The sequence below is a fragment of the Panicum hallii genome, chromosome 1 (genome assembly GCF_002211085.1).
Source record: "Panicum hallii strain FIL2 chromosome 1, PHallii_v3.1, whole genome shotgun sequence".
NCBI lineage: Eukaryota > Viridiplantae > Streptophyta > Magnoliopsida > Poales > Poaceae > Panicum > Panicum hallii.
Window position 1 is genome coordinate 50849087 of NC_038042.1, and position 13865 is coordinate 50862951.

The 13865-nt window shown below is 50.1% G+C and overlaps 2 protein-coding genes across 2 annotated transcripts; both read left to right on the forward strand.

Annotated features, from left to right (window-relative positions):
- The first annotated feature begins 398 nt into the window (after window positions 1-398).
- Window positions 399-3326, forward strand: LOC112903673 (transcription factor LAF1-like). The gene is made up of 3 exons (XM_025972917.1): window positions 399-744; window positions 1102-1231; window positions 2409-3326. Exons 1-3 carry the CDS (start codon window positions 609-611, stop codon window positions 3043-3045), a joined length of 903 nt encoding a protein of 300 aa, XP_025828702.1. The 5' UTR covers window positions 399-608; the 3' UTR covers window positions 3046-3326.
- Window positions 3327-4277: 951 nt separating this feature from the next.
- Window positions 4278-10920, forward strand: LOC112903587 (DEAD-box ATP-dependent RNA helicase 8). Its single transcript, XM_025972858.1, has 10 exons — window positions 4278-4904; window positions 5319-5379; window positions 6179-6413; window positions 6692-6930; window positions 7676-7927; window positions 8042-8222; window positions 8828-8916; window positions 9163-9236; window positions 9315-9469; window positions 10146-10920. The coding sequence occupies exons 1-9, from the start codon at window positions 4549-4551 to the stop codon at window positions 9391-9393; spliced, it is 1566 nt and encodes a 521-aa protein (XP_025828643.1). The 5' UTR covers window positions 4278-4548; the 3' UTR covers window positions 9394-9469; window positions 10146-10920.
- Window positions 10921-13865: the final 2945 nt, after the last annotated feature.

Genomic DNA, 13865 nt, shown 5'->3' on the forward strand with positions numbered 1-13865 from the left:
TCTGCACTTCAAACAAAGGCCGTCCTCTCGCAGCTGGCCTCGCCTGGTACCGGACGGATCACTGGAGCAGTTGAGCGTGTTCGTGTGCCAGCCCCGTGACTAATTCCAATTTTCCAAGGACTTGCATCGCACGCTGCGTGCTTACTGCCTCGCTGCCTGTGAGTACTGAAACTCTGTAGGCGGATGCGGAAATTCAGAGAACGCTAATCAAATCGTCCTACCAACGTCTCGATTTTTCCATAATGCAGCAGACAGGTAGCGCGAGGAAAATTTTGCTGTGATGACAGCGCCTTTTGTTTATTTCGCGGCAAAAGAGGGGGGGAGAAAAAAAGAGAGAGCAGAGAGCAGAGCATGGGGGCCTTCGCCCTTCAGGGAGGGTTTCGTGCCTATAAAAAGTCCTACCAACTGCGCGTCCTGTTGACAGGCCCCAGAGCGCTCCATCCCGAAGGCGTGTAGCCGAAGCCCAGCCCCTCCTGTAGCGGCAGCTAGCTAGCTGGTCTCCCTCCCTCCCTCGCTCCCTCTCCTCTGCTGCCGCCGCCTCCCTCCTGCTGCTCGGAGTCGGGGGCTCGGCTCCGCGAGCTCGCGGCGGCGGTGGGCATTCTCCGGCAATGGGGTGCAAGGTGTGCGACAAGCCCAAGCCCAACTACCGCAAGGGCCTGTGGTCGCCGGAGGAGGATCAGAAGCTCCGCGACTACATCGTCCGCCACGGCCACGGCTGCTGGAGCGCGCTCCCCGCCAAAGCCGGTAAGACCAACCATCTGCAAGCCGCCGCGCGCGCTTCTGCATTTCTGTCGAGTGCGAGGGGAGCGTAATTCAGGGGGTTTCGGGTGCATTGCACCCGGAATTCAGAGCTTGAGCGGCGGCAATTGCCGATCGGTGAGGGCAAGAAAGAAGAACGGGGTCGTTATCCGGAGGAATTCCTGTGGGCCGGGCCGGCCGGCTCACTCTGAACTGGCCAGCTCTGAAAGAGAGAGCTCTGTCGCCTGACGTTTCTGGCACACATGTATAGTGTAGTACCAGCAGCTTCATTTCATCTTATCATAAACAAATGCGCATTGGTCTTGGAACTGAGAATTCTCCGTGGCGTCTGCGTGCGTGCAGGGCTCCACCGGAACGGCAAGAGCTGCAGGCTGCGGTGGATCAACTACCTGCGGCCGGGGCTGAAGCACGGCATGTTCTCGCCGGAGGAGGAGGAGACGGTGATGAGCCTCCACGCCACGCTCGGCAACAAGTAAGCGCACTGCAGCCTGACGCCGCCTGTTCCTGCTCCTCCACGCCCGCGCAAATGATTGAGGCGACACACACTTCTCCACGTTGCCCCGCCCTCGCTTTTGCTGGCATAATTCTCGTCCACACTGCTAGTCCGCTACGTAGCAGCAGCAGCAGTAGCCGCTGCCGCGCTCCCTACCCTTCCATCGTTCCTGCTGTCCCGGCCCGGCACCGGCCGAGCTGGCGGCCTTCTGGAACACGCAGAAAGGAACAGGCGGGACTGAAAGGGAAAACCGGTGACAATGGCCGCCGGGGGGACCTTTTTTGCCGTAGTGGAGTCGATGCTGACGTGCACGCTCCACGACGCTGCACATTCGAATTTCGGAGGAGATCTTTTCCCTTTCCTGCTCGTCCCGCTCCGAGAGTGCACGTTGCGAATTCGATGATTAGAACGGCTCTCCTTGGCGTAAACATTTGTTAATTGCGAAAAAAGTGTGGGCCTCTTTAGTGGCGCAACAGGGACAGTTTTTTTCTTCTTGAACAAGAGGGTCAAGTTGTGCCGGCGAAACTAATTCGGACCTCAGCTTGGAGACGCTAGCTGCTAGCATGCCATACACACTACAGTGTGGAGTTGCGTCCGGCAGCACGTCATCGCGAACCCGCTTCTCCTCTCTCTTTTGGTTTTTTTTGGCCTGTTTGAATTTGTTTGTCCTCTTGTTTTATTGGGTGTACAGGGAATCGGAGCCCTTTCGATTCGTGGAAACAGTGACGATAACATGCCGTCGACTTCCTTGGACAGTTGGACCAATCCGTGTCGGCCTGCGAGTTAATGAAACAGCTGCTTTGACAAAATCCGAACTGGCACGTAGCAGCCAGGAGGCTCACGAGAAGATTAGATTCTTTATTGGGGGGGGCCCTCGCAATTATGCCCGCCAAAAAAAATCAAAGGCCCGGGGGCCCCACGTGAATAGACTACGTACACGCTTGTCGCTCTCAACCAAGTGACACATTTTTCTTTTGGCCATCGGCGGCACGGGGAAACCTCTCTGCTCGTAATGCGAAAGCGGGGTGTTTCCACTAACCCCACCGACAGAAAACGGGGCGCTTGATCGAGTGAACCGCAAGGCTGTGCGTGCGTGCGTGACATGCGAGCCTGACTGTTTTGGTTTATTGACGCGCCGAATTTCTGGCTGCTGCAGGTGGTCGAGGATCGCACGGCAGCTGCCTGGCAGGACCGACAACGAGGTCAAGAACTACTGGAACTCGTACCTCAAGAAGAGGGTCGAGGGCAAGGAGGGCCCGAGCACGCCCGCGCCGGCGGGGACCAGCTCCGGCGCCGACTCGGAGGACTCGCAGAGCGCCAAGCCCGGGGACGGCGCGGCGGCCACCGACCGGCCGGCGGACTCCGGCGGCTCGTCAGAGCCGCGCGAGTCGTCGTCGGCCGACTCGAGCTGCCTGACGGGCCCGCCCGCCGTAGCCTGCAGGCCCCACGCGGCCCCCGTGGCGCCCAAGGTGATGTTCGCGGACTGGCTGGACATGGTGGACATGGACTGCCTCGGTGGTGGCCCGGCCGCGGCAGCACCTGGTCTGGACGCTGCTGCGGGCGTGGTTGGTGCGAGCGCCAGCACGGGGGATCGCGACCAGCACCACCAGGTGATGAGCCAGGGGTCCGTGCAGGTGGATGGCCCATCCGGTGTCGACGTGTCCCTGCACGGCTTCGGTGACAGCGGCGCCAGCTGCTGGGAGTTCCAGGAGCACTTCGACGGCATCGATCAGATGAGCACCACCGGCTTCTGCGACCTGCTCGCCATGAGCGAGTTCTTCGGGCTCAACTAGGCTCGGCGCGTTGGTGGTGATCGTTGGTGAAGGGATTTGCGGGGGGGTTTTTTCATAAAACTTTATTTAGAAGTTTCGGTGAAAGGCTTGTTTGTGATTGTAAATTATTGTCGTGTACGTATAGAGGAATTTAAAAGCAGATAAAGTCAGGGGCCATGACGATTGTTGCTACCGTGTAAAATATTGCCGTGTTTGGTGCGGTTTGCTTTGGAGAGTACAGCACCGACGGAAGGGAATGAAAGAGAATTAGGAATAGAAGAATGTTATAAGAGTTGCACGCTTGCCTCTGGCTCTTGGGCCGCACAATTTGTGCTTTGTTAATTCGAAAATGGGTCATCATCTTTTTGTGCCTTTCTTTTCTTTTTTTTTTCTGGGTGATGGGAGCTTATTTCTTATTGCAATCATCTTTGTTAGCACTGTATCAAAGAGGAATCATCGATGCAAATCTATATTCCACGGGCCCGCTTCGAGGTGGCTACTTTTCCCCCCCTCCATTTCATTGGCGTGGGGACGCTAGCCATGCGTCTTTACACTATATTGTCACCATGTACATATTTGTATTAAGATACTCTTATGATAGTACAACTTTATTTAGGATAAAATGTATATTTTTGGAAATCAAAGTCTTCATAAAAAGCTAAAGATGCATGCCTTGAGACAAAAACAAGAATAGTCTGAAAGGTTAGTACTGAGTAGAAAATAGATAATTACACATTGAATAATGTCAAGCATGGGGTGTGGGATCATTCGAATTGTTTAGGGTTTATGAACAATCTTAATCGCTCCACCATTAACTTAAATTTTATCAATCTAATACCTGCAATTTCTTATTTGGTGTCAAATTATATATGAGCTGGAAATCTGATTAAATAATCCCTGGACATTGAAAGCCACACTAGACAAGTTGTACAATCCTAGGAGCCAGGCTCTATGATGGTATACACACATGAGTTATGGATGCCAAAATGGTGAAAAGGAAGATATATATATATATATATATATATGTAGTTGTTTGTGTTGTTCAATGTGAGTGTGTGCGTGCCTACAGGCTTTTGTAGCTTATATTCAAAAAGATAGTTCGAATATTCCAGACCCCAAGCAAGTAATTATAACAGACTTTGGGGGTGTCTCTGCAATTTTCACCGGAAGACCGCAAGTCCGCAACGCGCCTAGCCCGCTGCCCGCCTACGCAGCGGAAGTGCGGAGGTTGCCACTTGCCAGGGCCATTCTCGTAATTCCTCCTCCACTAATCCTAACCCACCGTTGCCCTAGCTTCGACGATCCGGCGACGCTCCCCTCCCCTCCTCCCTCCCCTCTCGCTCCTCCCCCACCCACGAACCCTCCTTGAGGGGCAAAAAAGGGGGTTCGAATTTGCTCCTGATCCAAGCGCCAAGCTCCTAGATTCCGCCTCCCAAATCATCTTCCCGATCCGATCTGCCAGTTCCCGTTCGATCCCGCATCCCCCAGCAGATTCCTGCGAAGATCTGAGTCCTCCTTACCACCATGGATCCGCGCGCCAGGTACCCTCCGGGCATGGGCAACGGCCGCGGCGGGAACCCCAACTACTACGGCCGCGGACCGCCGCCGCACCAGCCGCACCAGCACAACTACCAGCACCAGCAGACGTCGGGGGCGCATCACCACCAGCAGTACGCGCAGAGGCAGCAGCAGCAGCACCATCAGAACCACAACCACAATCACCACCAGCAACAGCAGCAACACCACAATCACCACCAGCAACAGCAGCAGCAGCAGTGGCTGCGGCGTAACCAGATCGCCCGCGAGGCCGTGGGCGCGGCCGGTACCAGCGAGCCGAAGGCCCTGGTGCCATCCACGGCCGCCGATGGCGTGGATTCGAGGTGAGACGACTCGAACTTAGGGCTTTGGTGATAGCATCGTGTTGCCGTGGTGCGTGGTGCTCTTTAGTATGCTGATTGCTGAAATTTGTTCCCCTGGCGAAATTGAACCAAATGCAGCTTGATGCTTGCTATCTGTGCGAGAACCATGATAATTTATGTTTCACATCGGCAATTATGTGGTCTATAATGCCTAAACACGTGTTCTGACTTCTGATGCCACATACGTTGGGATGTATAAAACTAGGGTTTGCTGCATTTCAAGTTTGTAATTAAACTGGGTCGGTAGTATTACCCTGTACCTGTAGCTACTGATATTTCCCAATTGTTTGGTTGATTTATTGCTGATGTCACATGATTATTAGCAGTAACTCTTGTGGAAATATTTGTTCAGCAATTATGTTTGTTTCTGTGCAGTTCACAAGATTGGAAGGCTCAATTGAAGCTGCCGCCTCAAGATACACGCTACAGGACAGAGGTATGGCATTCCCAATCCCCCCCCCATCCCCGCCCCCACCCCACTCCACACACACAGCAACTAATTGTATCAGCATAGGCATAGAAACATTTAGTTCTCTTCTGCACCTTGCCCAGTTATTGATTGTTTATTGTGGGGAAAAATTTTGACGCAGGGCTCCATTTTTTGCTGTCCCAGTTCTTTATCCATTGTGCTGTTTTAGAAAAAATCCAGAAGCTTTTTTTAGTTTTTAATGTCTTACATTACAAAGTCACAGTGGAATAGTAATTCTGATCACCTGACATTTCTGAGAGACCTACTCATCCAAGAATTATCTTCAAGGACACCCATATCTTGTAGTTATGTGTCACATGGGCGGTTGATAGTAGCTATTTATATTTGGGCAATTCCTAGTTATGTGTCCTATTTATTACTAGGATCCACTTCAATTCATGCGTAGTGATGCCAAGGAAATATGATTCAACTATGCGATTGTATGTCGGCACTAGGAAGTAGTCTTTATTATGCATTTGCACTGGTACGGTTTAACTCGTAAATGTTATGCTGCCCAGCTTTCTAAAGAATAAGTGAATAAGACATGCTTTTTGAATAAGGGAATAAGAACATGTCTTTTTAGGTTTTGTTTTCCAAACAGGAAAAGAAGTTCTGACCAGCTATGATTGGATTTTTATGTTTTTATTCCCCCATTCTTGCTTTACCACCTACACTTTTAGTCTTATGTGGAGCCTTATGCTGTGCTTGTACCACCTGCACGCCTGATTTATTATCTTCTTTTCCTTTTCTTTTAAATTTTATTCAGGATGTTACAGCCACTAAGGGAAATGAGTTCGAAGACTACTTTCTCAAGCGTGAACTCCTGATGGGGATATATGAGAAGGGATTTGAAAGACCCTCTCCTATCCAAGAAGAAAGCATTCCTATTGCTTTAACTGGTAGTGACATTCTTGCAAGAGCGAAGAATGGAACTGGCAAGACTGCTGCATTTTGTATTCCTGCTCTGGAAAAGATTGATCCAGATAATAATGCTATTCAAGGTCTCTTCTAGACTCTAGAACTTTATTTGATATCAAACGACTCTTGTATGGTCTAAGCTCTAAGGTGTTAGGCAAACCTGTGCCCATGTGATTGCAATCGTCTAATAGTTGGTGTAAGCTTGATCTTGTGTACAGTTGCATCGTTCTTTTTTTTTAATTATTCAGGTGCCTTTTTTATGTACATGGCTTTTCTTTGATATTTAGATGTACTTTCTTGTCATTTCATATTTTTTATAGCCATGTTTTATGCTTGAATAACGCCTCTGTATGATTTGCAGTTGTTATATTGGTTCCCACTAGGGAATTGGCTCTACAGACATCACAAGTTTGCAAGGAGCTCGGTAAACATTTGAAGATTCAAGTTATGGTTACCACTGGTGGAACCAGCTTGAAGGATGATATTGTCCGTCTGTACCAACCTGTACATTTACTTGTTGGAACACCTGGGCGTATTTTGGATCTTACAAAGAAAGGTGTTTGCATTTTGAAGGACTGTTCGATGCTTATTATGGATGAGGTAATTTATTTGAAGCTTTGTCTAAATGCTATAATGTTGCTACTCATGTAAATGACCAGTTTTACCAGTCTTGTGCTACATGTTATTCAGTAATGTATCTTGCCACTTGTTTAATCCATTAGTGTCTACACTTTTCATTAACAACCAATACTAGTGACCACCAAAAGCAAAAATTGTCAAGAAGCCACTGAACCATTGGAGTGCACCCTAATTAGATTACCTAGTGTTGGATTCTGCCTGCCCCTATCGAGACCCGGATTTCACCCTGAACTTGTTTATCAACCACCTGTCTTTTGCAATTCAACATAGAATGAGATTTTTTTTTTTAAAATCTGACAGGGAAAATCTGAATATTAGATCTAACTCTTAAATAGCAGGGGTTTGTGTTGTCTGCAAGGTGGTGGTAAGCTCTTTCTTGGAACCAAGCTGTTTATTGTGTCTGTCAGTTGGGCTCTGTCAAGTTTGTTGCATATAAGATGTGTAAAATAAGAAAGAGCAAGGTGGCTAGAATGATCCTAATTCCTAACCCTTTATTTAATCCTAAAAAATAAAATGAGAGATCATGTGCCTAGATGCTAACGAGTCCATTTAAAAGGATCAAGTATGAAGCTATGGTTCGTAAGCCAAAAGTAAAGTTGCCACTGAACTTATTTTTAGACTTCTGTTGTTTTGATTGTTTAATTATTGGGATTTGGTCCTTCGGTCTTGGCCTTTCCACAAAAATAATACTTGTCCTATTTTCCAGGCAGACAAGCTTCTCTCTCCTGAGTTTCAACCTTCCGTGGAACAGTTGATTCGCTACCTCCCTGCTAGTCGACAGATTTTGATGTTCTCAGCAACATTCCCTGTGACGGTTAAGGAGTTCAAGGACAAATATCTGCCTAAACCTTACGTGATTAACCTTATGGATGAACTTACACTGAAGGGAATTACACAGTTCTATGCGTTTGTTGAAGAAAGACAGAAAGTTCACTGTCTTAACACCCTCTTTTCCAAGGTTTTGCTGATGAACACCTCTATCATTTCATGATGTTTATTTGACTTGGCATTTTTCTTCCCTCATAAATCATATAGCTTACATGCCATTCATTTCTTCATTGTTTTGGTACAGCTTCAAATCAACCAGTCAATAATATTCTGTAACTCTGTAAATCGTGTTGAACTATTGGCGAAGAAGATCACAGAACTTGGTTATTCTTGCTTCTATATTCATGCGAAGATGCTTCAAGACCATCGTAATAGAGTTTTCCATGATTTCCGTAACGGGGCGTGCAGGAACCTTGTTTGTACTGGTACGTTGTTAATTTTCTTGTGGGCTCACTCTCACATAGACTTTTTCCTTATATGCAAGCTTCTCAGTAGTTCAATGTCAGTTTTAGTCACTTATTTCCCTCCCTGTTGCCATTTGCCAGTTGGTAGCATAATTCTGAACCATTACATACCGTTAGGTTGGTCCATAATCACAATACGCACTAACCAAGGAAGTATTAGACACAAGCAATAAATCAGTATGAAATAGCCATCCATACCCATACTGAGTGACACAATACAACCCGCTTTCTTCTTCCAAAGTAATTCGGGGTAGAGAGGGAAACATTGCACTTTATTTTTTAACTATAACTATGCTCTTTGTTTCCTCAATAGACAAACATTTTGAAATGTATTCTCCCAAGGCTGTAGACAAGTATAGTGAAATAGAGGGAGTGCAATAAGATTACAAACCTTTCTGCTAATTTAGTTCATGAAGTGAAAGCTGAAATGATAAATCCTTTCCATGTTTGTCAATTCTGCTTTTGGCAACTTTTTGTTATATTAATTGGTTGTTAGAATGTTAAGGTAGTTTGGTTTACTGCTTGGTTTCTGTTTCTAAAAGATTTCTGTCCCTTTTCTTTTGCAGATCTTTTTACAAGGGGAATAGATATTCAAGCTGTCAATGTCGTTATCAATTTTGATTTCCCGAAGAACTCTGAAACATATCTCCACAGGGTAGGATTGAACAAACTGCGCCTTTTATTTGTTTTCATAACCTGACATTTAAGTGTGGCATGTAACGATGCTTCTTTTGACTCACCATCTGTTTTGGCAGTTTTGAGGCACTTTGAAATAAAAAAATGCTTACATTTATTATGTTAATGGCTTATCCTTATTCATATTTAAGAACCAAATATATGACTTGCATTTTACTCGTGGCTACCATCTCTGGCAATTTTAACGCTCCTTTTGGCTTACCAGGTTGGTAGATCTGGGAGGTTTGGCCACCTTGGTCTGGCTGTGAATTTGATCACCTATGAGGATCGGTTTAACTTGTAAGAAGATTTTCCCACTGCAAGTTTGTTGACCTTTTTTATTTCCCACTTTGTTCTGACTATCATTTCTTGGAACAGGTATAGGATTGAACAAGAGCTTGGGACTGAAATAAAACCAATTCCTCCTCAGATAGACCAGGCTATATATTGCCAATAATCTGATAAAGTTTTCACCCTCATTCATTTCTCCAGGAGTAATAAGGAGAGAACTTTTGTAAATACCAGCTCATCAGGTAAACCCTTTTCTTTAAAGAAAATTGGGTCTGTTGTCTGTCTCCATGATCCATTAGCACCTGGTACCAAGTTCTTTAAGCATAACTTCATAAAGCCTCAGCAACGCTGTTTCAACTGATCTTTGCATGCTCCATAGACTGGTTCAGTGGTTTTGTTGCCAGAGCACTTAAAAATTGCTCGTAATGTTTGGTAAACTTCACAGTTTCAGTGGTGTAGTGCTAACATTTTTTTATTTTAGAAAAACATGTGGAAGTATGAACTAAGTAATTTTTACTGTCGGCTAGGCTAGGATGTTTTGACCTGCAATTTCTACTTGTTATTAGTCTAGCTTTAGTTTCTGGCTCCTTGGCAACTGAGTTCAGACCTGATCTCCAATGAGCCATCAACTTCTTTAACTGCTTTACACATTTAATATCTTGTCATTCACATAGCGGTGGAGCTTTGCATTGTTGTTTTAGATTATTTATACATGAACTTAAATGGTTTAAACTTCAAATCTAAATTCAAACCTGAAAATCTTAACATTGTTGCTGGAGGTAATTTAAAGCATGTCACTCATTTGGTTTCTACCCTGATATAAGATTTCAGTTGGTTGTGTTTATGTGTTTGGTGTGTTTAAGCGTGTGGGAAGAACCAGTATCCAAAAGCTTAGTTGACCTTCTGTTATGTATGCAGGTTTTATGGTGCGAACTTCTGTGGCGCATCGAGACAATTTAATGTTGGTGGATGACGTGAGATGAGGCATCCAACTTTTCTGAAAACCTTGTTATACTGACACTATTATGGCTATCTGAGGGCGAACGTCCTGCCACATTTAGGCACATAGTAGTGCATGTTGCTAGGTGCCTGTTCCTAGGGCTGTCCTGATCTAGTTTCTTTATATTTCTCGCTTATTTTTTTGTCAGTCTGTGTCGTTAGCTGTTTCTCACAGGACATTTTAACCCTGTTGCTGGTTCTGGGCTTGTGGCCTGTGGGTGCACGCAAGCGTGTTTCCCAAGTCCAACTTGGTGCTATGTGCCGTGGATGGGTAGTTGGGTGTGACGAGTCCCCCATTGACTTGATGTCAGAAGTCTGGACTGTAGTAGTTGCCTTGAAGTGTGGGTCGTCTGAAGTGGATACAAGTTTGCCAATAATATGTGGTATGCTGCATTATGGTACTCAATCTTCCCTTGCAGCCATGCCACTTGGCTTCGTGCCATGTCGTCATTTAGATTCCGCAGGCCTTAATTGAGCATGTAATTGTCGGATAGAATGTTCTTCACCTGTCTTGTGCTGAATTGATGTGTCAGGCACAAGCAACTTGTCCAGGTTATGGGTTCTAAACTGTTTCTTGATGTTTTTATCAGAATAAGATACTTTGGTATTCTCCGTTGTTTTTGCACCTAAACAATTGCGGGGCCAGAGGTGCTCTGGTTTGAGGAATCCTTGAAAAAGTTGGTTTCTTTAATCATTTTGAACATATTATATATGGGTGGCCACCTGGTTGCCCTTGTTTTAACGATCCTTTTCCGTGGCTTAACAATGAAGCCTTTTCGTTAACAGGGATGTTTGCTTATTTAAAATGGTTAACGTCAAGTTGCCTGTTGATCAATCCGTTTATGTGAAATTTGATTTTGTTCGTCGCCATCACACCACACGTGGCTGGTGGGATTCCCTTGTCTGTGCAGGTCCATATATGGTTCAGAAATCTCAACATATTGGTGCCAAGAACAAAAGGGTAACATGATCATACGCAATGAACGATGCAAGTTTCGTGGACTGTGCATTGATTCACCTTCTCTATCTGGACGAACCCTTTTTAAGCCATGGCTTTAGCCCGGTGAGCTGAAAGCGGCAAAACGATCTCTCCGTCTCTCCGCCCTCGTGATGCGCCTTTCTTTGGCTTCAGTCCGGGCAGCATGAGGGCAGTCAAGCACGCTATCTTGGGAATATTCAAACTCCTGCTCGACTCCCATGGAAGCAAGAAATAGCCATATGCTTCTGCACCCCCTTGCATGCACACAGCATCAGTAGGTCTTTCCTCATTTCTCCTATTGATTTTGCAGTGCCATGTTTGTTTTGATATTTTAAGCGTTGCCCTGCCTGCCGCACCTCTTTTTTTTAGATAATTTTCTGTCTGTCGCCATATATGAGGGCAGCAACAAATAGCAGTACCTTGGCTTCACAATTTGATGAGGTTGATTTGCATTTGGACTACCAGATACAAACGAGCAACCAAAAGAACCACCGAATTATGCTTTGCCATAGGGGATCTCGATCCTCATGACAACAGGACTAGATGTTCTTACCCGAGCACAGGGCTAGAGGAGGGGATTCTGAGCTCTCTGGGGACTTCATGCGGGCGAGTTCTTGAGTTCCATCAATACGCGTAATCTCATCGGGAAAGTAGTAAAGCTTCTCGCATGATTGAGCCAGAGCACTCGCGCAGCACTCCTGCCACGCCTGCCCGGACCATCCATCCTTGAGAGAGAGAGAGAGAGAGAGAGAGAGAGAGAGAGAGAGAGAGAGAGAGAGAGAGAGAGAGAGAGACCAGTGTGTCCACGCTACATACCCTGTGCACACATACAAGTACCTTGTACCGCCAGCAGATTTAAAGTGAGCAGGAGCAGTGTAGCCCTACCAGCGTACACATACACTGTCAGCCAGCGCGCCCAGCGGAGAGAAAAAAAGAAACCGAGAGCAGCGGCAGCGGTGCGGTCCTGTTGTGTCCTGAGCCCGCGAGCACCTGTCCGGCCGCATCATGATGGCGACGCCCCTCGCCACCCTGCGGCTGCCACTGCGGCCGGCCAGCAGCAGCAGCAGCGACGGCCAGCGGCCGCAGCGAGACAGGAACTCTCTGAACTCCGCATTTACTCCGGCCCCCTTGCTCAAAATCCGAGCTACACTCGTAGGCCAGGCCCCCGCATTGAAGGCCACTCCATGCCCTTTACGTCTTCATCTCCGCGTCGTCGTCGTCGCCGGCCGGCCCGATTTATTTACTCGGCCGCAGTGTGGTACACCCCTGCGCGTCCCTGCTCGTCGGCTCATCGCAATTAGTCTAATCTAACTTACCACAAAAATAATGTTTCAAGCGATCCTTTTCTATTCCTTTCTGTTCAACAGTGTGCAGTGAGATTAGCAGAGTAGTTTTTTAATATAGTTTCTTCCATCCATAAGCTTAGAGTTACATGGCAAATCGACAGGCATATCCTATGGCGGCCACAATAAAGTTGAGAGGGCGGGACCATAGAACATTGGGAAAATTCCCTGTAAGGCCCAGGAGCAAATGACGCTTCCTTCTATGGCCCTGCAAAACTGAGACGCCCTTCTGTGGCCTCCTTTTTATTTTCGTTCCCTTCCACGGCCCTCCCGTTACATCTGCAGTTAAGTCCCAGTTAAGTGACTGTGAAAAGACAATAGTACCCCTGCCGCGCGCCCGCCCGCCGCCCGCGCGCAGCCGCGCGCCGGCCCGCTCGTCGCCGCCTGCCGGCCGCCGGGCCGCCCGCCCGCGTGCCCGCGCGCCGCTCGCACGCCGCCCGCCTGCCGCAGCCCGCGTGCCCGCGCGCCGCCCGCGCCCGCCCGCGCCGCCGCCTGCCGCCCGCCGCCCGCGCGCCCGCCCGCGCCGCCGCCTGCCGCCCGCCTGCCGCCGCCTGCCGCGCGCCGCCCGCGCGGCCGCCGCCCGCCGCCGCCCGCGTGGCCGCGTGTCCGCCCGCGCCGCCGCCTGCCGGCCGCCGCCTGCCGGCCGCCGCCCGCGCGCTCGCCCGCCCGCGCCGCCGCCTGCCGCCCGCCTGCCGCCGCCTGCCGCGCGCCGCCCGCGTGGCCGCGCGTCCGCTCGCCCGCAGCCGCCGCCCGCGCCGCCCGCGTGCCCGCGCGCCGCTCGCACGCCGCCCGCCTGCCGCAGCCCGCGTGCCCGCGCGCCGCCCGCGCCCGCCCGCGCCGCCGCCTGCCGCCCGCCGCCCGCGCGCCCGCCCGCGCCGCCGCCTGCCGCCCGCCTGCCGCGCGCCGCCCGCGCGGCCGCCGCCCGCCGCCGCCCGCGTGGCCGCGCGTCCGCCCGCGCCGCCGCCTGCCGGCCGCCGCCCGCGCGCTCGCCCGCCCGCGCCGCCGCCTGCCGCCCGCCTGCCGCCGCCTGCCGCGCGCCGCCCGCGTGGCCGCGCGTCCGCTCGCCCGCAGCCGCTCGCCCGCGCCGCCGCCCGCCGTCGCCCGCGCGCCGCCGCTCGCACGCCGCCCGCCTGCCGCAGCCCGCGTGCCCGCGCGCCGCCCGCGCCCGCCCGCGCAGCGGCCTGCCGGCCGCCGCCCGTCCGCCGCCGCTCGCACGCGCCGCCGCCCGCACGCCGCCCGCCCGCCGCCCGCCTCTGCTCCGGTCGGGGCTCACGGGATCGGATTGGGGGAGATGTGGTCGGGGACGTGCGTGGGAGT